The sequence below is a fragment of the Dermochelys coriacea genome, chromosome 14, assembly GCF_009764565.3.
Source record: "Dermochelys coriacea isolate rDerCor1 chromosome 14, rDerCor1.pri.v4, whole genome shotgun sequence".
NCBI lineage: Eukaryota > Metazoa > Chordata > Testudines > Dermochelyidae > Dermochelys > Dermochelys coriacea.
Window position 1 is genome coordinate 17,857,868 of NC_050081.1, and position 26,673 is coordinate 17,884,540.

Below are 26,673 nucleotides of genomic sequence, written 5' to 3' on the forward strand. Positions count from 1 at the left end.
GGGAGGTTTAGATTGGATATTAGGAAAAACTTTTTCACTAAGAGGGTGGTGAAACACTGGAATGCGTTACCTAGGGAGGTGGTAGAATCTCCTTCCTTAGAGGTTTTTAAGGTCAGGCTTGACAAAGCCCTAGCTGGGATGATTTAACTGGGACTTGGTCCTGCTTTGAGCAGGGGGTTGGACTAGATGACCTTCTGGGGTCCCTTCCAACCCTGATATTCTATGATTCTATGATTCTATGCGCTTTTGAAAACCCCACTAGGCACCTTCCTGCCTCTTTAGGCACCTAAAGATCCTTGAAAATCTGGCCCTACCTGCTTTTGGTTAAATATGGGAAATCAGAGCCTGATTCTCTTCTCAGTTACAATAGCTTGGTGCTGGTGTAATTGCATTGATTTGAATGGAGCAACTCCTGAGTTACAGTGATATAAGAGACTAACAAATTTATTTGAGCATAAGCTTTCGTGAGCTTCATCGGATGCATCCGATGAAGTGAGCTGTTGCTCATGAATGCTTATGCTCAAATAAATTTGTTAGTCTCTAAGGTGCCACGAGTACTCCTTTTCTTTTTGCGAATACAGACTAACACGGCTGCTACTCTGAAACCAGTGATATAAGAGAGATCAGAGTCAGATTCTGAAAATACATCTACATTGCAGAAAGAAACCCTATGGCAGCGAGTGTCATATCCTGGGACAGATGACTCAGGCTTGTGCTGCAGGGCTAAAATAGCAGTATAGCTGTTCCTGCCTGAGCTGGAATCTAGGCTCTGAAATCCAGCAAATCAGTTGATCCTGGCTCTGAGACATGCCGCTGTGTTTTTGGCAGTTACTGCCAGTGTGGCATCCTGCACCAATATTAAAATCCCTATATAAGTGAAAAATCGTGCCCCTTTTGCATCACAAACTCAGTGACTCTTTCCCTTCACACTGCAAAGCAGACTTGCTCCAGTGTCTTACATGGATAATTGTGGGATGAAATCATATTGATTGTGTCACAGATGCTGCTGAGGTTAATTTCTCCATGAAGTCTGTGCTATCAGCCTCCTGAGTGTTCTCACAGATGGGTGAGACAGTGAATGTCAGATCTGATGACAGGTTTCAGAGTAGCAGCTGTGTTGGTCTGTATTCGCAAAAAGAAAAGGAGTACTTGTGGCACCTTAGAGACTAACCAATTTATTTGAGCATAAGCTTTCGTGAGCTACAGCTCACTTCATTGGATGTATTCAGTGGAAAATACAGTGGGGAGATGATTTATATACACAGAGAACATGAAACAATGGGTGTTATCATACACACTGTAAGGAGAGTGATCACTTAAGATGAGCTATTACCAGCAGGAGGGGAGGGGGGAGGAAGAAAATCTTTTGTAGTGATAATCAAGGTGGGCCATTTCCAGCAGTTGACAAGAATGTCTGAGGAACAGTGGGGAGTGGGGGAAATAACATGGGGAAAGAGTTTTACTTTGAGTAATGACACATCCACTTCCAGTCTCTATTCAAGCCTAAGTTAATTGTATCCAGTTTGCAAATTAATTCCAATTCAGCAGTCTCTTGTTGGAGTCTGTTTTTGGAGGTTTTTTTGTTGAAGGGTAGCCACTCTTAGGTCTCTAATCGAGTGACTAGAGAGATTGAAGTGTTCTCCGACTGGTTTTTGAATATTATAATTCTTGACGTCTGATTTGTGTCCATTTATTCTTTTACGTAGAGACTGTCCAGTTTGACCAATGTACATGGCAGAGGGGCATTGCTGGCACATGATGGCATATATCACATAGGTAGATGCGCAGGTGAACGAGCCTCTGATAGTTTTCAGAGTAGCAGCTGTGTTAGTCTGTATTCGCAAAAAGAAAAGGAGTACTTGTGGCACCTTAGAGACTAACAAATTTATTAGAGCATAAGCTTTCGTGAGCTACAGCTCACTTCATCGGATGCATTTGGTGGAAAAAATAGTGTGATAGTGTGGCTGATGTGATTAGGCCCTATGATAGTGTCCCCTGAATAGATATGTGGACAGAGTTGGCAACGGGCTTTGTTGCAAGGATAGGTTCCTGGGTTAGTGGTTCTGCTGTGCGGTGTGTGGTTGCTGGTGAGTATTTGCTTCAGGTTGGGGGGCTGTCTGTCAGCAAGGACTGGCCTGTCTCCCAAGATCTGTGAGAGTGATGGGTCGTCCTTCAGGATAGGTTGTAGATCCTTGATGCGTTGGAGAGGTTTTAGTTGGGGGCTGAAGGTGATGGCTTACAGTGTGTATGATAACACCCATTGTTTCATGTTCTCTGTGTACATAAATCTCCCCACTGTATTTTCCACTGAATACATCCAATGAAGTGAGCTGTAGCTCAAGAAAGCTTATGCTGAAATAAATTTGTCAGTCTCTAAGGTGGCACAAGTACTCCTTTTCTTTTTCAGATCTGAGGCTTAACCAAGAATATGCGCTAATTCCCTTCTCATCCGGTTTTCATTATTTACGATGCCAGCAGATCCCTTCCTGCTGCTCTAGCCCTGTTTGTTATGGGTACTGACTTTAAATTCCATATAGGAGGCACTGCATAAATGGAAAAGATTTGTTACACTCACTGTGGTCACATGCTTATCCTGATTCATACATTTCATGAATCAGAACTTGGTCCTATATGCCAATACTGGTTTGCGTAAATCTTAGCATGCTATTGGCATCTGTGCTGTGACGTAGGTCAATGGAGTCAGAGTGCTGGCAGCTGAGCCTAACTGGCTAGCTCCCAGCTTCTGAATCAATTTTCCTGTAAGTAATTTGAGAGCAAAAGCAAAAAGCCTATTCCCAACTGTTAGTGACTGAGGACACCGAGACCTAAGGCTCCAGGGCGCAAGTTTCTCTAAGACTAATATTGGCCCAGTTCTCAGTCATGTGAGTGCTGGATAAATGTTACTGTAGTTGAAGTGTTCAATGAGCTACTAGTTAGCAGCGTGATTCAATGGATCAGTGACCAGCTTAAATCTCAAATGAGCTGGGTTCTTGTCTTGGCTCTGCCACAGATTCATTGTGTGACCTTAAGTGTAACATTTTATGGGCCTCAATTTCCTCCTCTGTAAAATGGAGATAATAAATACCTTCCCTGCCTTTGTACAGTACTTTAAGATCTCCACATGAAAAGTGCTACGTTAGCACTCTCTCTTTCCAATCCTCTCCCAAAACTCACTTCTTCCATTAAGTCTTTAAAAATTCATACACCTCCTCCAGATCATCCCATCACAGCATGCACTTGTAGGGTATGTCTACGCTGCAGTCAGGACGGATGATTGCAGCACAAGGAGGCATACCCAAGCTAGCTTTGAATCAGCTTGCTAAAAATAGCAGTGTAGTGGCAACAGCATGGGCTTGTTGCCTGAGTACATACCCAGGGTCCTGGCTGAGACAGTATGCTAGCAGCTATCCTGTGCTGCTGCCCATGCTGTGGTTACACTCCATTTTTAGCAAGCGGGCTCAATCAAAGCTAGCTCAGCTATGGCCACTCATGCTGCAATCACACCTCTCTATTGCAGTGCAGGTATACCCTTTATGTCTAAATTGTTTTGTCACGTGTGAACCAGAATGCTAGTTCACTTGGACACAGACCATGTCTTATTAATTGTTTGTCAATCATCATGCTCATTTTACCTGAGAAAGGAGTGCAGGATTGGGGCCTTTTTGTGATGGGGGGGGGGCTTGAGAACTGGATTCTGTTCTCAGTTACATCAGTGCAAATCAGTTATTCCACTGACTTACCTGCAGTTACTTTTGATTTACACCAGCATATCTGAGATCAAAATCAGATCCTTTAGTTTGTAGCATTTTAGTTTATTTAGGATTTAGCAATCAGAACTTGCATTTGTCTGTAATCTGTCCTGCTGAGCATTACTCACAACTTCCCTCTTTTTTGCTATTTTAACACAACAGCAGCAAAGACAGAAGTTGCTCTTCAGTGTTTAGCAAAGTATAATTGAATTTTTACCCTGACTGTGATTTGTAATGAAAGGCAAGGACCAGGTCCATCCCTGGTGAAACTCCATGAACTTTTGTGGAATTAAATAAAAGATTAATTTTGGACACAAGCTGTTTTATATGTGCCCAGAAAATCACAGCACACTGCTCTTGATCAATTTCACTTTAGGGTAACCATTATTTATTAATAATGTATCCTACGTCAACAATTCCATTGACTCCAGTGAGAATATTGCCTGAAAACCGAGTAAATAACTGTTGTGTAATCAGAATACATAACACTGGAGAATGTAGTCTGAGAAACACATTCATGTGATGGGGAGTGACCTTATATAACCCACACAGGGTTTAACTTCCCTCTGTGCCTAGTAAGCCACATCCCTTAACTGCTGAAAACATTTGTTGTGTCGTACTTTCAATCTGTATCCTCTAGGCTTCAATCTTCCCGTTCCTCCTCTTACACATGAAAAAGACCTTTCTTCACAACCTTTCATAAGACACTTCAGTCTGCTGTTTCTTAATTCACATCCTTTCTAAATACTCACTTCTGTGATGCCCATAAGCAGTGAGTCAACAATAATTATAAATCATATTAATTTTTAATCATATTTTTTTAAAAACGGAGTGAGTCCTTCCTTTGTGTCGGTCTTCCTAAACTGTAGTTTAAACTATAGTCTTCAGTGTAGGGACTGTTGATATTTTTTTTATTTGTACATTGCCAAACACAATGTAAGCACTTAAAGAATACATTAATAACTTCTTCCCTTTTCACCAAAAACAACCTAGTTCTTTTTTTTTTTTAAGCCACTTTAGTGAAGATTTATTGCTTGTATTCTGGAATTGGGGAAATTGCACTAGAACTTAAATTATACAGAATCTAATAAACTAAAATTTCTGAGTAAAGAGGACCATACAGTGGAATTTGCCTCCATACAGCTTCCAAGTGCTAAGAACACAAATATATTAATAGGGTTATTTTACTGGCCTTCATATCAAGAAAAGGATATTGGGTGCTAGGGTTGCCAATTTTGGTTGAATGTATTCCTGGAGATTTCATCACATGACATAATCTTTAATTAAAGATTATTCTATAATACCTGGAGACTCCAGGCCAATCCTTGAGGGTTGGTAACCTTATTGGGCACACCAATACTGAGGACAATCAAAAAGCCAACTAAGTCTAATAACACAGTATTGCTGGGTGACTTCACCTCTGTGCACATAAAACTGGTCAAATGCTACAATAGGAAAAGGTTTAGAGAAGCAGTTTCTCAACACCTTAAATAACTGCTTCTTGTAACAGCTAATATGAGAGAACAGCAGAGGAGAGGCTATTACTGACTTGGTCTTAAATACCACACAGGTTTGTTCAAAAAATAACTATAGTTGAATCACTAATTAATAGTGATCAAAATATAATTAAGTCCTCAGGGAAGGAATTGTACCAAAAATATTACTGTGGCACTTTAGAAAGAGGGATTTCAAAAATACAAGGAAGCTAGTCAAAAAGGCTTTTGAATGTCCAAAGTGAGGAAATTAAGATCCTTGAACAGCATGGAGGTCATGTAACCATTCCATAATAGAATTCCAGTGGGCATGCACAGAATCTGGCCCCTAATTGCTAAGTTATTATTGTAAAGCACTTTAGGATACCTTGAGTGGAAAAACCACTACAGAAAACCAAATTGTATTTCTTGCTCTGGGCATGTTACAGATGATATGGTTATCATTATAAACTTGTAAGACAGCTCTCTCCCAGCGATCCACATCTGTAGAGCATCCCAGCCTCAGTAATTGCTGGCTGAATAAAGATAGAACAGCTAGTCAAAGCCAGGGAAAGATGAGTGTTGTTGGAGTGATTGGGGGGAAGGGTGAACAATGTGTGCCCTCTATAAATGGGAGAGCATCCATTCTGTAATCAATTTACTATTGGTGGCAAACCAGCCTTCATAGAATTTTATGTTGATAACATCAGGAAACTGAAAGTCAGAGGAGAGTTTTATTCCAGATTCATTTTATTATGAGTGGAGATACTAGGAGGGGATGGCTAGGTGGTCTAAGAGACAGGGTTTAACACTAATAAATTTATTTTTCAGTTGAAATAATGTCTTAGGCCTGAGTCCTGCAAGGAAGCAGCGGCGATGATGCAGGCAGGGGTTGGGGCAACGTGCAGAGCCACCTGCCCTCAGATATGCAGCCACTTCCACAAGCCACCCTGCTGGAGCCTGCACCCCAAACCCCTTCCCACACCCTGCCCCAGCCCCCTCCAGCACTCAAACTCCCTCCCAGAGCCTGCACCCACTCCTGCATTCCAACCCCCTGCTCCAGCCTTGAGCCCCCTGCTGCACCCAAACTCCCTCTGAGCCTGCACCCTGAACCGCGTCCTGCACCCCAACCCCCTGCCCCAGGCTCAGCCCAGAGCCCCCTCCTACACTCCGAACCCCTCGGCCCCAGCCCAGAAGCCACACCCCAGCCCCCTGCCCAGCAGCGAAGGCTGGAGTGAGTGGAGGTGGGGCCTCAGAGAAGGGGCAGGGGCTTGGGGAGGGGAAGGGCGAGGGTGTTTGGGTTTGTGCGATCAGACAGTCGGCAACCTTAGATGAAACTTGGAGGTACGCAAGACCAATCAGACTCCTGAAAGGGGTACAGGAGTCTGGAAAGTTCAGAGTCACTGTCCTAGGAGGATCCCCTGCCTGACCCCCCTCTAGACTCCTTGTCGAGCTGCAGCACGGGGGCCTCCCAGCCTCAGTGCAGGTGCCTGCTGCAGTTTGTCTGTGCTGGGGGTGGCACTCTCCACTGTATTGCTATTATTCCTAGTGTAAAAATAGGAGGAGGACTTGTGGCACCTTAAAGACTAACACGGCTGCTACTCTGAAACCTGACGCTTATTTGAGCGTAAGCTTTCGCGAGCTACAGCTCACTTCAGCGGATGCATCCTACTGTAGTTCCGTGCTGGTTAATGATGGGCAGGGGCTGCAAAGGGGCAGGCTGGGGCTGAGTAAACATGCGGCCAGCCTGAGGGCAGGAGGGCGAGACCTCCCTCCGCCAATCATACCAGCGCATGCGCAGGATCGGACAGCCGGCTCCTCAGCCGCGCACGCGCCTCCCGTGCTGTGCCTAGACGGGCCTAGGCTGCGCACGCGCAATACTTAACGGAGTGTGCTGTTTGCGTGTCTGCAGGCCGTGCATGCGCACGCGTTGGCAGGTGGCCAGGCCCCTCCTCTCCCCTGTCACTGGTAACAGCGGGCGGCCGCTGCCTCCTCCCCGGAACCGGCCGGCGGCGGCGGCGGCGCCCGGAGCCGACATGAGGCCAGAACCCAGCCGCTCTTTGTGACAGGAGGTGAGTAGGTGGCACCGACCGGCGCCCCAAAGCCCCGTTCCCCGCGGCGCGCCCTCCCCCTTCGCATCCCCCCCCCGCCTCCCCGACCCCTCCACTGCCCCCTGCATCCCCTACCCTGGCCCTGCTCTCCTACATCTGTGCCCCTACCCTGCCCCGGTACCCCCGCCCTTCTCCAGCCTGTGCCCCCTCCCCCCTGCAGCGGCGCCCCCGCCCTCTCCACCCTGTGCCCCTATCTCTACCCCTCTCCCCCCTGCCCTGGTACCCCCGCCCCTCTCCACCCTGTGCCCCTATCTCTACCCCTCTTCACCCCGCCCCTCTCCACCCTGCCCTGGTACCCCCGCCCCTCTCCACCCTGTGCCCCTATCTCTACCCCTCTTCACCCCGCCCCTCTCCACCCTGCCCTGGTACCCCCCCACTTCTCCAGCCTGTGCCCCTATCTCTACCCCTCTCCACCCTGCCCTGGTACCCCCGCCCTTCTCCAGCCTGTGCCCCCTCCCCCCTGCAGCGGCGCCCCCGCCCTCTCCACCCTGTGCCCCTATCTCTACCCCTCTCCCCCCTGCCCTGGTACCCCCGCCCCTCTTCCCCCCGCCCCTCTCCACCCTGCCCTGGTACCCCCGCCCTTCTCCAGCCTGTGCCCCCTCCCCCTTGCAGCGGTGCCCCCGCCCTCTCCACCCTGTGCCCCTATCTCTACCCCTCTTCACCCTGCCCCGCTACCCCGCCCCTCTCCAGCCTCTGCCCCCTCCCCCCTGCCCTGGTACCCCCCCCACTTCTCCACCCTGCCCTGGTACCCCCGCCCCTCTCCACCCTGTATCCCTATCTCTACCCCTCTTCACCCCGCCCCTCTCCACCCTGCCCTGGTACCCCCCCTTCTCCACCTTTTACCCCTACCTCTGCCCCATACCGCTACATTTGTGCACCCTGCCTCTTCCTGCTTCCCAGAACCTATTCACCCCCTTTTACTTTCCCAGGGCCCCGCTTTCTCAGTGGCCTCCCTCCCTGCTGTCCATTATTTTTACTCCTTTACCCCCCTTCACACTACTTCCCCCTTCTTGAGTCACTGTAGTGTTTTAACTTTCTTCCCATCATCCTGTAGATTTCCTGCCCTCCCCCCCCCCCCCCGCTCATAGCTTCTCCTTAGAATCCGTTTGCTGCTTCCCCCAGTTTTCTTTCATGTCCCGAATCCCCCTCTGCGTCCCTGTTTGTTCCCGGCTCTCTGTTAATGCTTTCATATTGCTCTATTGTGCTTACACCCCCTTCCTGTAAAGGAAGGGGAGGAAACAAAGGGTACAATCTTCTTCCCCTCCCTCCCCCCTCTGTCTTTTCTGATTGCTTCTGCTACTTCTTCCCGTACTTCTCTTTTTACCTCTCATGCCCTGCTTTGGGTGCTCGCTCCCTCCTCCCCCCACCATTGGGCATTATAAAGAAGCAGCTTTTTTTCTTCCAGCTTTCTCTATCTAGCTCCAGCTCTCCCAAGTTTTCTGTCTTCCCCCGTTCCCTCCCAGCTTCTGGAAGGGGGTGGGGGGGATATATCCATATCTGGAGAAAGCATACGTTTCTCCCCCTGGTCAGGGACTATTGACACCTTCCCCAATTTAAAGATGATACTTGTCTTCACTTTAGAGACCAGAGAGCTTCTTCACTGTAGATAGAAGCACTAAAATGTCAGATAAACTATTACTTTGAAAATCTTTCCAAGCTTTCTCTAAAACTTAGTCTTGAGAGTTTTGTAGTTTGGTGGGAAAGCAGCTGTGTTTTGAAGATTTTATGTTTCTGTTGATTGGTATGTACATTTTGTTCCAGTAAGGTGCTTTTGATAAAGCCCAGAAAGACACTTTAGATAAATTTGTCTTAAATGTCTCTCTTGAGGGAAAAGAATCTTCCCCATCTGTCCATTTTCTTTACAGTTATCTAGGTTTTGTAGCTTTCAATCATTTGTCAAATAGCTTTAAGGTGTCTTTTGTTTCAGATGAGGGTTTTTTCTCCCCAGTATTCCTCGGGTTTAGAATCTTACCAAATATTTGTTAGTTTAACATATAACTTAAAAATTCTTGGAAGAGACTGTTAATGTTCCTTTGGTATTTTGAGTAGAGAGGCTATGAGTTTTATATGTTTTAATCATTTAGTTAAATCTTGCTATTTTCTATGGAAACTGTTTTCCATAGACTTTAGCAGGTATTACTTAGAGACCTGTTATGTACATTAGACTGCCACATTCATTCTTCTAAAAGCAGACTAAGAACTATCCTAGCTCACGTCTAGAAGACCTCTGTTTTGTGTCTAGTCTCCATGGCTTTATAATTGTTGCCTTTTCCTTTAAATCTGTATACTGAGTCAATTCAACTACCAAGCAAGAATATATTCTACAGATTTCCAATCTGTAATGGAAAACAGTACTGAAGTTCTACACTGCAAGTGGATTTGTAATTTTTAATTAAGAATTAAAAATTTAACACTATTTATTACTGCCCTTTCAGATATTTTAAAATAAATTCAGAGCATGAATGTAGATGGATGAATTCGTCACTTGAATAGAATCTTTTGCCAGATAATCTTTTTTTTTTTTTTTTTTAGCATTTGTTTGCGTTTCTGTTAAGTGAGACTTCTGTCCACTGTACTGTTCATCTGAAGTTGAAGAGTTTGTGGAAGTAATATAGACACTGAAAGAGCATATTAGTATTAATGAGAAATATGGCTGTTTGTTCAAAGAAGTTAACATTGCTTGTATGTCTTAAATCTGGCTGACAGCCAATATTTTCATTCAAAGGTACCGATGCCAGTATTTTTTATTAGTATGCATTCAAGAAAGAACTTGATGGACCAAATTCATTGCTGGTGTAAGTGGACATACTTGCTTCTGCTTATGCCTGCAGTGAATTTGTGTGTGTGTGTGTGTGTGTGTGTGTGTGTGTAAACATATCCATAGTTTACTTATTTCCTTTTCACCTCATCAACAAGTTGGTCCATCAGCACTTTGTATTCCTTTCATGCTTGAAAATAGTGAAGGATACTCTAATCCTATTTACACATAATACATTATTTCAGAGAAAAAAGCATCTTTTAAACGTTTTGGGATTTTACATGTTATTAGAAAATGGAATTCAGGGCCTTGTATCTTAAGTGTTTTAAATTATCCCTTCAGCAGTCTGAGAGTCCGAATGGGGGAGTATAATAATATACCACGAATTGTGAGTTTTGCAGGGTTTTGTACAATGGGAGGGGACTGTGTGACTAATCTGGACAGAGCTTTTTGCATCTAACAATATGTGCCAATAGTCATGAGACTCCTTGTAATACTCATTTGTGAATGAGTGGTTTTGAAATGTCCCAACAGTATGTTGCTAAAATGGTAGAATGAGAACATACCAATTTGCTGCTTTTTTTTTTAAACATTTTGGAAGCACTTAAAATATAGATGCTGTCTAAATATACATAGTTGCTCAGACCCTATAGTAGGGTGGTAAGTGAACTTGCATATTACACTCTTAATAACAAACTCATGAACATCTGTAGCACTTCTGTCACAGTACACGTGTGTGTGTGTGTGTGTGTGTGTATGTGTGTGTGTGTGTGAGAGAGAGAGAGAGATCAAAAAAAAACCCCCAAAAAACTAATTGCAAGCAAAGAAATTTTTATGGTGGCACATCAGTATAATTTACTTCAGCTATAAACTCAGCAGAAAAGTTTTAGCTGGTGTTAAATACTCTGTTGCCACTGCAATCTTCATGATTGAGGTAGGATACTGTACGTGAGGAGATGGGGCAAGGAATCTCTTGTAAACTAACAACATTGAACAGTAAAACTGCCCTCCCGCATGTGACAATGACACTTTAAAAATTTGTTTTTCAGGTCTGAATAGTTCCTATTAATCTGAAACCATGGTGCAGAAATATCAATCCCCCGTGCGGGTGTATAAACACCCCTTTGAGTTAATTATGGCTGTAAGTATCACTTCTTAAACTGTAATTTTCTTATTTGAATATTATTACTTGTATTGCTGATGTGCGGTCAGGGCTTCTTTTGCTAGGCTCTGTACAGAATACAGAGTACCTGCCCTGAAGAACTTGTATTTTGCTTGTCTTCTTAGACTATAAGTGGTAGGAGGGAGAGGAAATGCCAAAGCCTTGCCATAATTTTTGGGAGATTTATTTTAGGGTTTGCAGCAGAGGTGGGTCTGAAGGAGCAGGTGTTGGTCAGTTATGCTGTTGCAGGTGGAAGAAGGCACAAAGGTATTTGTGTGACAAGCTGTTGAAAGGACTGTTGAGGCTGGCATTTTTGGAGGGGCAAAGAAACACAATAGGGGATGAGCAGACAATAGAGGAAGAGCTGTGAAGAGCATTGAAACTGAGGATGAGAAGATTAAATTTGTTAGTGGAAGAGGGTGATGTGGTCAGAGCAGTAGGCAAGAAGTATTCACTTAGAGTCATAGAATATCAGGGCTGGAAGGGACCTCAGGAGGTCATCTAGTCCAACCCCCTGCTCAAAGCAGGACCAATCCCCAAATAAATCATCCCAGTCAGAGATTTTTAAGGTCAGGCTTGACAAAGCCCTAAGGAAGGAGATTCCACCACCTCTCTAGGTAACCCATTCCAGTGCTTCACCACCCTCCTAGTGAAAAAGTTTTTCCTAATATCCAACCTAAACCTCCCCCACTGCAACTTGAGACCTTTGCTCCTTGTTCTGTCATCTGCTACCAGTGAGAACAGTCTAGAGCCATCCTCTTTGGAACCTCCTTTCAGGTAGTTTGAAAGCAGCTATCAAATCCCCCCTCGTTCTTAACCACTTATATTTGGTATGATAGACAAGTATACTATGGATTAACAGCTTGATTTTTCAGAAGAGTTGCAGCTACCATTGATATCAGCACCACTGAAAAAATCAGACACTATACTTTTTTCCCCCGTATTGATTTTTAACAGTTCTATTTTGAATTAATTGGGAAGGGTTGTGGATATGAGTATAAAATAAGGCCAGAGAGGTGAACAAAAACACCTGTGATAAATGAAGAGGGGTGGGTAGCTCCCTTTTATGGACAGCCAGCCAGTAGCTATAAAAATATTTTTAGTAGCTGTTTTTTAATTGCTCTACCTGCAAAGGGTTAAAAAGTTTTACTGCTATGCATGGGTAAAAGGAAGTGAGTGGGCACCTGGTCAAAAGATCCAATGGGAAGGCTAGAACTTTTAGGGCTCTCAACCACCGCATGTTGGGGTGTCCATAAAAAGGAACTATTTCTCGCTTCTCCCCTCCCCTCCCTCCATTTATTACAACACTAAACAAAGCCCATGAGGTGTATGGTCACTAATCTATGTGTACTTCTTACAAACAAAAACCACCAGCACTGAAGAGTGACCCTGATCTAGGTTCCCATTTTAAAAATAACAGAGATCTGATATTTCTGTATACACTTAGTCAAAACCACAGTTGTTCAAGTTCTCATGAAATAGAAAAAGGATGTGAAGAGCAGTCACACCAACTTCTTCCCTTTTTGGTCCTAAAAAGAATAGTCTAAATAAAATCTAAATAAAATGCATATTATCTCAATCTTAATCCACTGAAGACCTCATTTTTGCATGTTTATGTATTGATACATTTTGATTGGTACCAGTGTATGCTCAGCACCTTGTAATGCTATTTACAAGCAATACTACAGCTATTCATCATATGTTTTCTAATATTCTATTAAACTCAGTAGTTACTTATTTAATACTGCATGTGTTTTTGTAACTAAGTAAACTTGCTCCTGTTTTAGATTTATATATACGAGATGATTTTTCAGCGAAAATTCTCTGTGTACTTTGCCATTTGAATTAAGGAGTTGTTACATTTCTGTTGTGTTGAGGGAGTATTTTTATTTCCCTCTAACATATCTGCCAGGAACTCTTTAAGTCAAAACAACTACCAAAAATGTATTCCTCTCATCATACCTTGCTAACATCATTAAAACTGCCATGTTAAAATTAGCTTTGTGCTTTCAAACAATTTTGTTTCAGAGTAGCAGCCGTGTTAGTCTGTATTCGCAAAAAAGAAAAGGAGGACTTGTGGCACCTTAGAGACTAACAAATTTATTTGAGCATAAGCTTTCGTGAGCTACAGCTCACTTCATCGGATGCAACAAATGAAAAACTACTTTGTGTTTGTGGAGATATTTTTAACTGAAGCGTGCTGGTATTTTTTTTAAACAAAAAATCCTCTAAGATCTTGTGTCATCTAAGCTTTTGTTTTCTTGAGAAGAAAATACCCATAATATAAAAAGTTGAAATAACAATAGCTAAAGAATCGGAACTAATAGACTAGGAATGTATACAATACAAAATAGTGAGTTAAACAAAATACTTTGCATGACTTCAGATGTAGACTAGTGATTGTATACTTGATTTGTTTCAAACATGAACTTCATTCATAGGGCAGTTATTATCACAGGAATTCTGCTTGCAATATATTCATTTTAAGAATATACTTGTATACCTGCAGTACCTTATTATTATATCATTGGCTTTAAATGTGTTTACATCATTGGAAAACTGGTAAAGTCAGTAGTTAAGATGGGTTATTACTGCAGGAAATGGTGAGTAGGGCTTTTTGTAAGTTAGAGCCAAACTCTAAATTTTCTTGGTTTCTGTCACAGAGGTAAAATCTGTGGGGTTCACCATCAATGGTTATTTGAACGACCAAATAATGCTAGTGAGAATGTACAGCGTATTCCACTTTATGCTGAAATGAACGTTTCATACTGCATATGCTCATTATCCAGCTTTCAAATGGTGGTAACTGTTTCAAAACAAAACTTCTTTTAAATGTAGCAGCAAGACTGTTCCTCATTCCAGACAAAATAATGGTACATGCCAAGTTTAAATTGCACCCCTTCAGGAAATAGTTTTTTACATCTGTATAAAAATACGTTTTTTAGGCTTGCAGACTTCTCATACTTCTTGGGGGGGGGGGGAAATAAATCCCTCTGAATAGAACTTGAGACATTGATCGCAAGAGACTAAGAAACACCCCCAAAATTATAAAGTGATTAAAGGTGTCTAGAACAGAACAGCTTTTTCAGTGTGGCAGCATACTATTTATTGCTGTGGCAGATTGTTTTAATGAGGAAATAATGGGAACTCTGTGATCTTTATTGTAAGGGCTGTCTTACCAACAGTATCTGAAAGCTGTCTGAGAATATTGAAAGCCTTCATATTTTTCTTGCAAGGCATCTATGAAACTGAGCTCAGTTTTGTTCATATTGACTGGTTGGGAATGGAGGATGAGACCGAAGGAGGTGCTAACTGGTACCTGAATCCCTGACGGGACTATAGAAAGTGTCTTAGTTGTATTCCCACTCCAGGACTCTAAACATATCTATACTCTAAAGGCCTACAGCTCTCCTCCTAGTTGAAACTAGTTACAGCAAGTCCTAATATCAGCTCTAGGATGGAGATGCCGCTTAGAACTTCCCTTTTCCACTGAAGCCAACTGAATGAGTGTCCTTTTGTTGCATGGTGGACCATTTAAACTGCACGCTTCCTATTCTTCCCTACTTGGGTTACAAATAAATAATGGAAAGTGATGAGAAATACCTATATATTGTGATAGTAGAATTGTGGTCCCCTTTATGTTGTTCTGATACACCATGGCAAATTTTGCTGCTTCTGCTGAAGTGCCTGAAACAATCATATTCAAAGAAAGAAAAGTAAAACTAAATTCTACTTTGCTCTGACCCAGGATTGGTAAGGCAAGCTCTCACCAGTACTGTTGTGTTGCAAATACTTCATCATGGCAATAGGAATGAATGTTTTCTCTAACTGGAAAAGTATAAGGGATATATCTCCCTCCCACATACCTTCTCTGTGGAAATTCTGAAAAGCATCATTTGAAATTTATGTATATCTGGGGATAGCAATGGATTCAGTCCGGGGCAAATTCAGCTCCCTCTTCTTGCAGACTTGGAGGCACTCTCTGAAGAGAACTGGTGGAGTGTAAAGCTGTGGGGAGGTCGGGCACCTTGTGGATCCTCTCAGTCTTGACTGGCCATAGAGAGAGACTGCATAAGAATTCCATGTAAAGTACTCCAGCCATTGGGATAGAATTAGTCTCTCTGGTGAATCTTTGATTCCTCTCCGCTCCTCTGCATATCTTCGTAGTTCCTGGTCCTGCTACTTGTTCTGGGGGCAGAATTTGCATTGTTGTGCATTGCATTAGGCTTTAAATGTACCACCATGCTCTAAAAGTATATCTTTTTAAAGATTTACAGCCATTTTATTTTAAAGTTTTCTCTTTGCTAACTCCTGAAAATTATAGACTTAAAGATTCCTTTTCATGTCCCAGTTTACATAATGCTAAAAGTAGCTGAAATGGGGGAAATTACTGTTTACTCAGCCTTTTCTTGTGTTACCAAGGTTAGATAGATGGAAGAAGAAACCAGAAGAATATGCTTTCAAAATCCTTTGAGAATTCTAATGCTCATTTTGTAGAGCTCTTTAAGTTGAAGAGTTAAATTTTCTTATGTAAGTTATGCACATTGTTGAACACCCAGCTTAGTCTTTAAAATGCCAACATTAGAATGATGGGTCCCTCATATATATCATACTACTCTTGGCACACGAGGTTAAGAAATGAGCACTTGAGCCGAAAAATATAAGCTGTGATGCTGGCTGGCTGAAATGAGTTAGAGTTCCTTTAAATTTATTTTGGAAATTAAACTCAAACATTGTAAAATCAGCTGCTTTGCGATGTGCTTTTGGGGTTTACCGAGACCAGTTAGAGTTGTCACTGCCTGCCCTGTAATCTTGGATGCTTTTGTGCTGTGCAGCTTTGGCTCAGAGCCCTGATACACCAATAGCTTGCTTACAGCACACTTACCTCACCCTGGCTTGCACCAGCCTGGTTACTCCTTGCAGGGTGCAGTGCTCAGCCCATCTCACTGTAGCACTCGCAAAACCATGTCAAGCTCACTTTAAAGAGACTGTACATAGCACCAGCATGTTACTTTGAGGATTTTACTTTTCAGTTTGAAGCACTACACTGAGATGGTTGTGTGGAAAAACAAGACATTGAAGTGATACCAAGTAGAAGGAATTCGGATAGAAATGGTTGCAAACAAACGTAAAAACATGCTTCAAAGACTAAAACCTAACTTAAAAAATTAGTCTCTTGTTCAAAGTATTTTTCTCTCCCCGGTTGTTCTTTCAGCAAGGCTGGCCAGTTCTAAAAGGTATCGTGTATGATAACAGTAAGTTGGGGTGGTACACTAAACTGGTCAGGCCAACTGAGGGTCACTGCTAGATACTGGGGACCCCCTTGCCTTCTGGCATTGGGGTGCTCTTAGGGTCACACTTTGACATTCAACAAATCTTCCAAGAGATGAGTTTGTGCATAAGGAAGCATATACCATGTTTTAATGAAATCCATATTACAGATTTCAGCACCAAAGGTGTTGAGTATTTAGAGAAATATGATGAAAGTTTGTTGCACTTACGTTCTGTCTATAAATATGTTCCATCCACAGTTACAAATTTCATTTTAGAAATGAAGTTTATATCCTAATTTGGTGGCTGCACATAGTTAGTGTGTATCAGGCCTACACCATAGTGAGCTGTAGCTCACGAAAGCTTATGCTCTAATAAATTTGTTAGTCTCTAAGGTGCCACAAGTACTCCTTTTCTTTTTGCGAATACAGACTAACACGGCTGCTACTCTGAAACCATATGCTGTGTTAATATTGACTGTAAGTATATATTTTTAAGAATTTGTGATTTTAAGAAAACTGGATTGAGGATTAAGGGCTAGTTTTTTTTCAAAAGTACTAAGCACCTTCAAGTGGAGACAGACTTTCAAAAACCTGTGCTCCTATTTAGGCATCTACATAAAGTGGACAAATTTTCATAAGTGCTTGGTATCCATCAGTTCCCATTGAGAACACTGGATGCTGCTGCGTGCTGAGCACTTCAGAAAAATCTGTCCATAAACTACTTACACAGTCACTCAGTTTAAAGAATTAAATTACTATTCCCATTAACTGTTAAATATTTTTAGTTTCTCTTAAAACAGAAATCAAAGATCATTTGGTGCTTCTTTGAAGATGAAATCCTTTTTAACTGATGATAAATTGTAGCTGTAGCAAAAAAAAAAGAAATTTATAATTCCTCCATTTTAGTGCAGTAGTCAAAGTGCATTAAAATTCATTGAGCATAAAACTAGACAGAGTAAGGTTCAGTTGCAACATTTTAGTAAATGTGTGCATTTGAATTTTCTGACAAGATGACTTGCCTGCTTTTCTTAGTTTATTTTTAACAGATCTGTGAAGACTTTTGTCCATAAGGTTCTGAGTTTAAAATGAGTGAATTACAAAAGAGGAATAGAATTTTCATGAAGCATAAATACACTTCACTGTTAAAGTTCTCCATATCTACTCTGTTTAGTCTTTTAGATTATTGAACTAAAATATAATTCCTAGATCTGGAATTGTATGAAGTTTTCTTAATTGTTTCTGATTTGTCAGCAAATCATTCCTTTCATTATAAAGGAATATCAGTCAACTTGAAATCTAGTTACTTTTAATTCATTTGTTAAAGAAAAGTAACTTTGGGTACTACACCTGCCCCTAAATCCCATGCCAATTTTTGTTGCCTTCATCACATTTTCTTTTTTTTAATGTTCCTTTTCCCTGTTGCTATGTGGAAGATCCACTGAAATAAGGGACATTGGTTAACTGATAATGAAAGGGAAACAGTGAAAATGGCCATACATAAAGTTCTTTCAAGTGCACATAGAGTTTGGAGAATTGGTTATTTCTCTATTTTTTCAGTCTGTCATAGTAACCTTGGGTGTAATTTGTAACAGTAGGTTTAAAATCCATATAGTGTGGTTCCTTTTTTTTAAACATTTTTGAAATTGGAAATTAATGGAATGTAAGTTCTTCCCATCCCTCCTTCCCAGTAAATATATTTGTCTTGCTATGCAGGAAGTTTGTACAATGAGGAGAATCTTAGTATGTATCTTATCTTTTATTCAAAACAGTTTATAATCTTTATAATACAGTGATTTTTTTCAATTATTTTTAATCCCAAACTCCATCTCTTCTGTAACTTTTTTTTATTAAAATTATGGTCTTGACTACACAAGGAAATTTACTAGTAGAATTATACTGTTGTAACTCCCCATGTGGACAGTCCTATTGTGGAGTAAAAATGCCTTTTTCCAGTTTAGCTTATGTTGTTTTGTGTCATTGTTGATGGTCTCTTGCTTCACAAAGGAGAAAAAAAAGTCTAAAAAAGCATGCTATTTGTTTTTAGAATGTAACTTATTTAGAATGAACAGCAGTTACAAAAATGTGAATTAAGTTAAGCACAAGGAAAAATTGACTTACTGTAGTTTGCATGTTTGTGGCATTATTAAGCATTTCCATAGCTTTCTATTTTTGTGGGGAAACACATGACTGTATTATTGTAGCTGACAGCTGCAGTTCCTTTGTTCATCAGCTGCTTCTACCCAGTTCTGGGTGGATTTGTTTTTTGTATTTTTGAAAATACACTTTGAAAGCTAAAACATCCTGCCAAACTTGGAGGAACTACCACCAAGAGAAAAAAAATTCATTGAAACTCAGTGCTATTACTTTAATCTGAAAATACTCTCAATATTTCAGTCCTCTGAAGGTGTTTAGATTATGAACATGTCAAAAGTGTGGTTGCAGGACCCATTGATCAGCCAAATGGCATTTGCCTAGAAGCTCAAAAATTCAGAATTAAACTCATCGGGAAAACTGACTGCTTTGCTTTTGACAGTGGATTACCCAGCACTCCAGACCTCCACATGCGAAAGGGTATCTCGTAATTGTGGTCTAGAACAGTATAAACTGGGCAGTTTGGCAATTGTCATTTAATCTGAGGATAGCACTTTAGAAGTGTTAGGTGCATTCAAGTTTTATGGGAAAAGGTTGGGATGTCTTGTTAAATATTTTGAGTGCACAGTTGAAGTTTGTGTAGAGAGATCCATGAGCATCTATCTAAAGCTATATTGGCAAATTCTTGTTTGTGATTGCTTAGAAATAGTAGGATACAACCTAAAGGTGATATTTATTTTGTCTGTTCTGCATGGTACAGATCAACTGTGATAATTCTGCTTTTCCATTTCCATGGAAACTTCATTGATGTCAGTTGGAAATGGGAGCCTGTAGAGGACAGAATATTTGAGCTGAGATTTGTTGTATGGAATGGGGAGCAGTATTTCAATCCTCTATTCGACATAGTTTAAAATTTAAGAAAGAAAATCACTAAAATTTATTTTGCTGTATAGGCATTTTAAGAAATTGAGATAATGTTTCAGAGTAGCAGCCGTGTTAGTCTGTATCCGCAAAAAGAAAAGGAGTACTTATGGCATCTTAGAGACTAACAAATTTATTTGAGCATAAGCTTTTGTATGCTCAAATTTGTTGGTCTCTAAGGTGCCCCAAGTACTCCTTTTCTTTTTTGAAATGTTGTCTGTGTTAAGTGGGAGGAGAGATTGGATTCTTTTCCTAGCTATGCCACTCAATTGCCCAAAGTCTGTCTCGGAAAGTTACTTAACTTCCTACTTCTCTGTAAAATGTATATAAATACTTTTCTTATAAGGGTGTTTGGGGCTTAATAAATGAATGTTAATAAAGCACTTTCGGATTCTTCTAAGACAATTCAACATTTTTTCCCAGATTCATACAAGATTATGGAGAAGGGAAGAGTATAATGGAAAAGGGGAAAGAGGAAGGGGAAATTACGGTGCTGGAAGGGAGCTCTAAGGACTTTTAATGAAGGGCCCACAATCCAAATTCAGGTTATTTTCTGATTACTGTATTAAGGAAGCACTGGGTTGCAGCTCAATAGTTAGTGCTGAGTTCCGTTTTGTCCTTAAAGGTGGAATTCCACATCTTATTTGTGTGTGTGTGTGTGTGTGTGTGTGGAGGGGGGGAATAAACCCTATTCTTCCCAAATTTACAGCATTGATGTCCTAAATACATAATGAATTTTCTGAGAATTTACAAATTTATTAATTATTTTAACATAAGAACAGCCATAATGAGTTAGAACCATGGTCCACGTAGCCCAGTATCCTGTCTCTAATAGCAGCCAGTGCCAGATGCTTCAGAGGGAATGAACAGATAAGGGCAATTTCAAGTGATCCATCCCCTATCGTCGAGTCCCACTTCTAGCATTTGGAGGTTTAGTGACTCCCAGACTATATGGGGATGGTTTAGCCATTGATTGACACATCCTCCATGAACTTACCTAGTTCTTTTTTGAACCTCCACAGTGTCCCATGGCAACAAGTTCCACAGGTTAACTGTGTGTTGTGTGAAGTACTTCCTTTTGTTGTTTTTAAATCTGCTGCCTATTTATTTTTATTGGATGACTCCTGGGCGGTTTCGGTTGGACATCAGGAAAAACTTCCTAATTGTCAGAGTAGTTAAGCACTGGAATAAATTGCCTAGGGAGGTTGTGGACTCTCCATCAGGGATTTTTAAGAGCAGGTTGGACAAACACCTGTCAGGGATGGTCTAGATAATACTTAGTCCTGCCATGAGTGCAGAGGACTGGACTAGATGACCTCTCGAGGTCCCTTCCAGTTCTATAATTCTCGTGTAAATAATGCTTCCCTATTAACTTTCCCCATACTGCTCATGACTTTATAGACTGACTTATTTGATGAAATTAGGTTAAGTATTAAACTGAGTTAACTTTTTTCTCTAATTGTTATGATTATACCCTACATCTGTCATTACGGATTAGAATTAAGACTGTTTTGGTGTCTTAAATGTGCATTTCAATACAACACATTCAAATTTCTGTTAAGCAGCCTTAACTTGGAACTTCTTGGGATTCTAATGCTTGGGTTTTGGTTAATTACAACATCCCTGTAATGTGTGTGTCCCTTAAGTTTTTAGAGTATTTAGCAGTAATTAACTCCATTTTAATCCAGTGGTGGTGTTTTGTTTTGTCCCAGAACATAAGATCAAGTTATGTAACAGCTTGAAAACATAAATTTCTAACCTGCTTTAACATAGTGGCCTCTCGGTTTGACTGTGGCTTGTAATTTGCAGAACTGCTTGCTGCTGCTGCTGTAATATATCCTTGTTTTAGTAATAATAGATCTTAATTCTGTAAGATTTTAAAAAAAGTGCTTGTGTTAATGGCCCCTCAGATCTTTCAGAACTGTGGGAACGGCAGTGCAATGTTTACATTTGTTTGGGCCACAATAGGAGGGGAATGATTAGTTTCCTGACATGAGCACTTTCTTTTCCAAGTCCTTTATTTTTCTTCATTCAGTGGAAAATGTGAATGCATCAGCGTTGGTCCAGTTCAGGAATACAGTTGCCAATATCCTTCTCAGAGGACATCTTGTCAGCCATTTTATAAATCGTATTGCTTTTTAATTTACAAAATCTATTTTTGCTGTGTAATTCATTGGCCTGTGGCTAAAGCCCTCTATGCTGAATTCATGAAATTACATATTTCTGTTTCATGGTCTGCATACTACAGACATTGACATAATGAACAGAATTTAATGTGGACTGTTTCTTTTGAACTTGTTTGTTCTTGCAGTTTGACTAAATTGATCCCATCTTTCTCTGTCTGCACTTCCACAGTGTGGGTGGGCATGGTGAGGAAAAAACTGTTTTTATTTATGTAATCTTTGTGGTTTTATTCACTGTTTTTAAAAGAGAACCAAGGGCTGAAGAACTGTTGACAGTTTCACTTTTGAATCAATTAAGCTTTGCAGTAGGTATATTTCCTGTTTGTACATGGGGAAGGTGACAAATTTTGGTGACATAATAGTTGCTACACATGATCACATCATTAGTCTACTGGCATGCCTTTGGCAGCAGCTGGAACCTGATAAATATCCCATAATATGCCTAATCATCTGTGTAGTGCAAGACATATTTGGAGAGAGATGGGTTAGGATTCCTTCCCGGATTCTCATGGGCATTCTACTGCAACATGAGATTTGAATCCCCTTGTGACACTTAACGTGTATATTCAGCTGAAGTAGCTGAATTCTACCTGGAGCTTCTGGCAGCAGTTAAAGGGGCTAATGGTCAGTTTCCTAGTCCTCTTTAAACTCTAGCATACTGTTTGTCTTGAATATCTCCTTTGACAATAAATTCTGTAGGTTGACTATACTATTTATAATATAAAATTATTTGTATTACAATAGCACCTAGAAGCCTGTGTGCCTCTGGGCTAAATTCAGACCTAATGTGAGTGCAGTTCATTTTATTACTTTGTACTCTTCTCTCATTGGCCCTCTTCTGGGGGAGGGAAATTGTTGTTCTGTTTTCAGCTCTGCGACTGATTCTGATGTCTAATGTAAGTCTCTTAACCTCTCTGAGCCAAATCATGTTAAATGACAGGTTTCAGAGTAGCAGCCATGTTAGTCTGTATTCGCAAAAAGAAAAGGAGTACTTGTGGCACCTTAGAGATAACAAATTTATTTGAGCATGAGCATTCATGAGCTACAGCTCACTTCATCGGATGCATTCAGAGATGTTAAATGGTTTTAATATTTACCTAAAAAGGAACACATTGAGACCTACCCTGTAGCTGTCTTAATAAGTAGGCAAAAACAAATTAACAAACGATTAAACTTTTCACATACAGTCCCAATAAGTAATACAAAAGTTAATATATTCCAAAATAGATGTGGGACAGATAAGTGTGTTTTAAGAATCTTCCTTTCTTAAAGTGTGCCTCTAATTATAGCAGATCAAACAGATTTGTTAGAAAATCCAAATTTAGAACTACTTAAAATTTTAAATTAGCAGCAGTAGACACTTCCAAAAATAGATCCCCAATGGACGCACAGTAGGATAATGGCTGAATTGTAAAATAAAGTTTCATGGCTATACAGGTTCAAATCACAAAACACTCAATCCATGTTGCTTACAGCTTAGCTTAATGAAAAGGATGAGATAAATATCAAAGCTAACCTTGTAAACAAATAATTATTTTATTATAATCACAGTGCCACAGTGAATTTCTTAGCAAGATGAATGTCAGCAATTCACAACACATTGCTATATTACATAAGTTTATGCATTGCTTACAAAACTGCAGATAACTTGAAAGGGCTCCAGAACTGCTCAGATTTATTTTTCAGTAGTTATGTATTCCCTAAGTGTCCTACCCTCCAAACCTTTTGATGCCTTCACTGGCCTACGCCAGCTGTCTCTCAACATCTTTTTGGGGATTAGACTCTGAAACCTCTTTTTTTTAACCTTGTGCTAAAGCGATTACATCCTCCACCCTTAAGGTCAGAAGTCAGTTTCCTGCCCCAAGAAACTAGTAGAGCTTGTCCACTAATTCGCTACAGTCCAGATTCAGGCTTTTTTAAACACAAAAGATAAATGAACAAAACCATATCTCAGTCTAATATTGGTAACACCATGGACTTGAATTTTGCCTTTATGGAATAATAGTTACACTGTTGCTGCAAAGACCATCTTTGAGGCCTCTGTTTTAGAATAGTGTCCTCCCTTGTCAAATTTTTCCAGGTTAGTTTCTAACTAGCATATGGGGCCATTCCTTCCGTTCTAACCAATCCCATTTGGAGTTATGCTTTCCCTACCAGCCCTGAAGGAAGAATTGTTAACTTATTACACATCTAACACAACATCCTGTGGCTGTTATCTCTCAGTACCCCCACATTTAATCTCCAACAGGAGGTTGAATTCATAGGGAAGAAAAGATGGTATACTCTCCAAACTTGTGTCTACAAAATAAGCTCTGCCTTTATGAATCTCCAGAATGAGATGCCACTCTCAAAAAATTATGTAGATGTTCACGATATGACTGTGTGTACTCCACTTGGCTCTTGCTTGATGGAACTTGATTATGCCCATGGGCTCATGTAGGTTCCTTAGGCTTCTTGATTTTGGGGAGGAGCACAAAGAGTGGCGGTTCTCTCCTGAATACCACCCAATTGTGGCACCAAAATGAGATGTCACTCACAATAAACTACAAATCTGTGATCCTCCCTCTTTTTTTCATACATGAAGAATAAAATAGCTAATGGGGTTGGCATTGAAATTTGTCACTAAGGCATCTGCATTAACACTTCCCTGAGATAAAGGCAGCTGTTCAAGCATCCCAAAGATACTGCTTCAGTTCTCTGTAGGCTGTCTTAGTAAACCTGGTTGCATCACTTAGTCGGCTCACATTTTGGAGGTTGTGGTGTGTGTGTTTGTTTTTTGTTTTTTTACACAAATGTAACAGCTAGAGATTTATTTATTTCTCTTAAATGAAAGCTGAGACTCTGATGAACAAGAGAGCAATTTGAGAGGTGTTATGTTGCACCAGCTCGGTCTAAATTCTGTCCCCAGCACACGTGCACGCATGCTTGATGTACTCTGAACCCAGAAACACAAGAACAGAGTATCTAAGTACAACACAAGTATCACAATATTGCCATTTGTTATGTGGATCTAACAGTTTGTGAAGGTGGCAAGTTAAGTCTTCTGTCTGGTGGGCGCTATTGTACAGACAGACATTGTTTGAACCACATTCTTACAGAGCATTGTCCTTATTTGCACTGTGAGTATGTCTGAAGCATGCAGGTGTGTTCCTAAGATCCCAACAGTGACTGCCTTTTTTATTTATTTATTTTTTTGGGGGGGGTCTGAAAGTCAATATTCAGTAAAGATGGAACATTCATGGACTTGGAGGCTGAAGACTCCTATCCACCAAGCAAGTATTATACAGGCAGCAGCTTACTCAGATTTACTTAATCACAAATGTCATTTGTTTTGGAGAAACCAGTGTCTTTCAACTGAAGTAATACTGAAACATGCCTGTTGTTGTTTAAGAGATGGGATGCTGACCTGATATTCTGGTCAAATTCCATATCACGTAATTGTTTTGCCTACTTGTATTCACCCTAATGTTATATTGGATAAAGTGGTATTTGCTTCCCATCTAAAACTATTATATGTTGTTGCTATAAATTGTCAAAAAGCTGCTGTTTTTTCTCCGCAAAGATGGTTGCATCTTCAATAGTAAATGAAGCGATCCCTATGTGTTTAAGGGCTTTTTTTAATACAGGGAAATTGAGCAGCATACTACATCAGAATAATTATACCACTATATCTATACTGGCATAACTTCCCCATGTGGACACACTATTCTGGAATAAAAGCTAGAATCGTATCCGCATGAGGAAATTACACTGGCATAGTTATACCGGTGTATAATTTAGCTATAGCTATTGCCAGTCAATTTTCCTGTGTAGATAAGCCCTAAGTTTGTTACAGCACATTGGAATCCTTGATATTTCAAGTTGAAAGGTGCTCCATAAATTTAGCTTGTTGAGAGGATACTTCACTTGATACCCTTTTAGTCCTTGGCTTTTCTGCCGAGAGTGGCAACTGAACTGTTGACGCCTGGATTGGCTCAGATTAATCTCACGCACATTTAAACTAAACTTTTGAAGTGGGGGCATAAATTGTCCCCCCTTCAGTAAGAGTAATTTATTAAATATGGTACTGACTGACTGTATTATAGAGGTTAGGCTTATGTTTAACATTTTGATTGCAGCAGAAGATAATATCTAAATTTTTATGAAAGAAAGTGAGATTGGTATACTCAGTTTATTCTAGTTAATGTGCATTTCTCATGGGTTTTTCAGTAAACCATTTGCCTGTGAAATGTTTACATAGAATGGTGTGTCTCTCTTGCAAGACACCATATTTGGGGCATAATATCTTGACTTAATATTGTGGCTCTTATTATCACAGGGTCATACTGTGTGCCTGGATTGGGGGAACCCCTGCTGCTTTCGGGGGGGGGGGGGGAGTCTGCTTGTGGATCAAAGAAGTATATGGTCCAAAGGCCATAAAGTTATTAGAGATATAAGATGCCATTTCCCTTCCCTTCTCTCCAAAATATGACCTAAAATCTGTGGAGCTCATGAAAAACCATTTCATTGAAAGTTTATATAGGTTTCCTGTTGCCTTCATGATGGTGAATGACAAAGATGCTATTTCAGTGCAGGTGGATGGAAATTCCATAGGAACGTAAACGTAATTTTAATTAAATTTACAAAAGAAATTATAGCTTCATCATAATGCTAAAGCTTAAGATAGTGAGTCTGTTGTACTGGTTCTCTTGTGTGGTGATACTCTTCCCCGCCCCCGTACAGTATTGCACAACTGTTTTAAATGCAATATGGAGTTTTTTAGTCTTCATCTAGAATTTTCCACTCCTGGAGGTTACATACTTCATTTGATAGTCAAGTGGTCTAATCTGGTGTAGAGATTGTGTTCCTAGGGTGCTTTTTATTTAAAAAAAAAAAAAAAAGGCACAGGGAAGTATAGGCACTACTGTATCGGCTTAATCTTGATTTTATTTTTGACAGTCTATTTTTATGTAT

The 26,673-nt window shown here is 40.6% G+C and overlaps 1 protein-coding gene across 11 annotated transcripts in view; it reads left to right on the forward strand.

The window, feature by feature from the left end:
- The window catches only part of SEC14L1 (SEC14 like lipid binding 1), a 127,158-nt gene that overhangs the window by 48,120 nt on the left and 52,365 nt on the right, over positions 1–26,673 (forward strand). For 4 of the 11 annotated variants that reach the window (XM_043497623.1, XM_043497622.1, XM_043497625.1 and 1 more), the window contains one exon: positions 11,140–11,231. The exons of 1 other annotated variant lie outside the window; for it this stretch is intronic. In XM_043497623.1, the coding sequence (XP_043353558.1) occupies positions 11,169–11,231 (63 nt within the window). In that variant the 5' untranslated portion in view covers positions 11,140–11,168. Of the gene's footprint in view, positions 1–7,103; positions 7,294–11,139; positions 11,232–19,588; positions 19,593–24,973; positions 24,993–26,673 lie in introns of those variants that run through there. 6 more of the 11 variants (XM_038371353.2, XM_038371350.2, XM_043497621.1 and 3 more) reach the window with 6 other exon arrangements.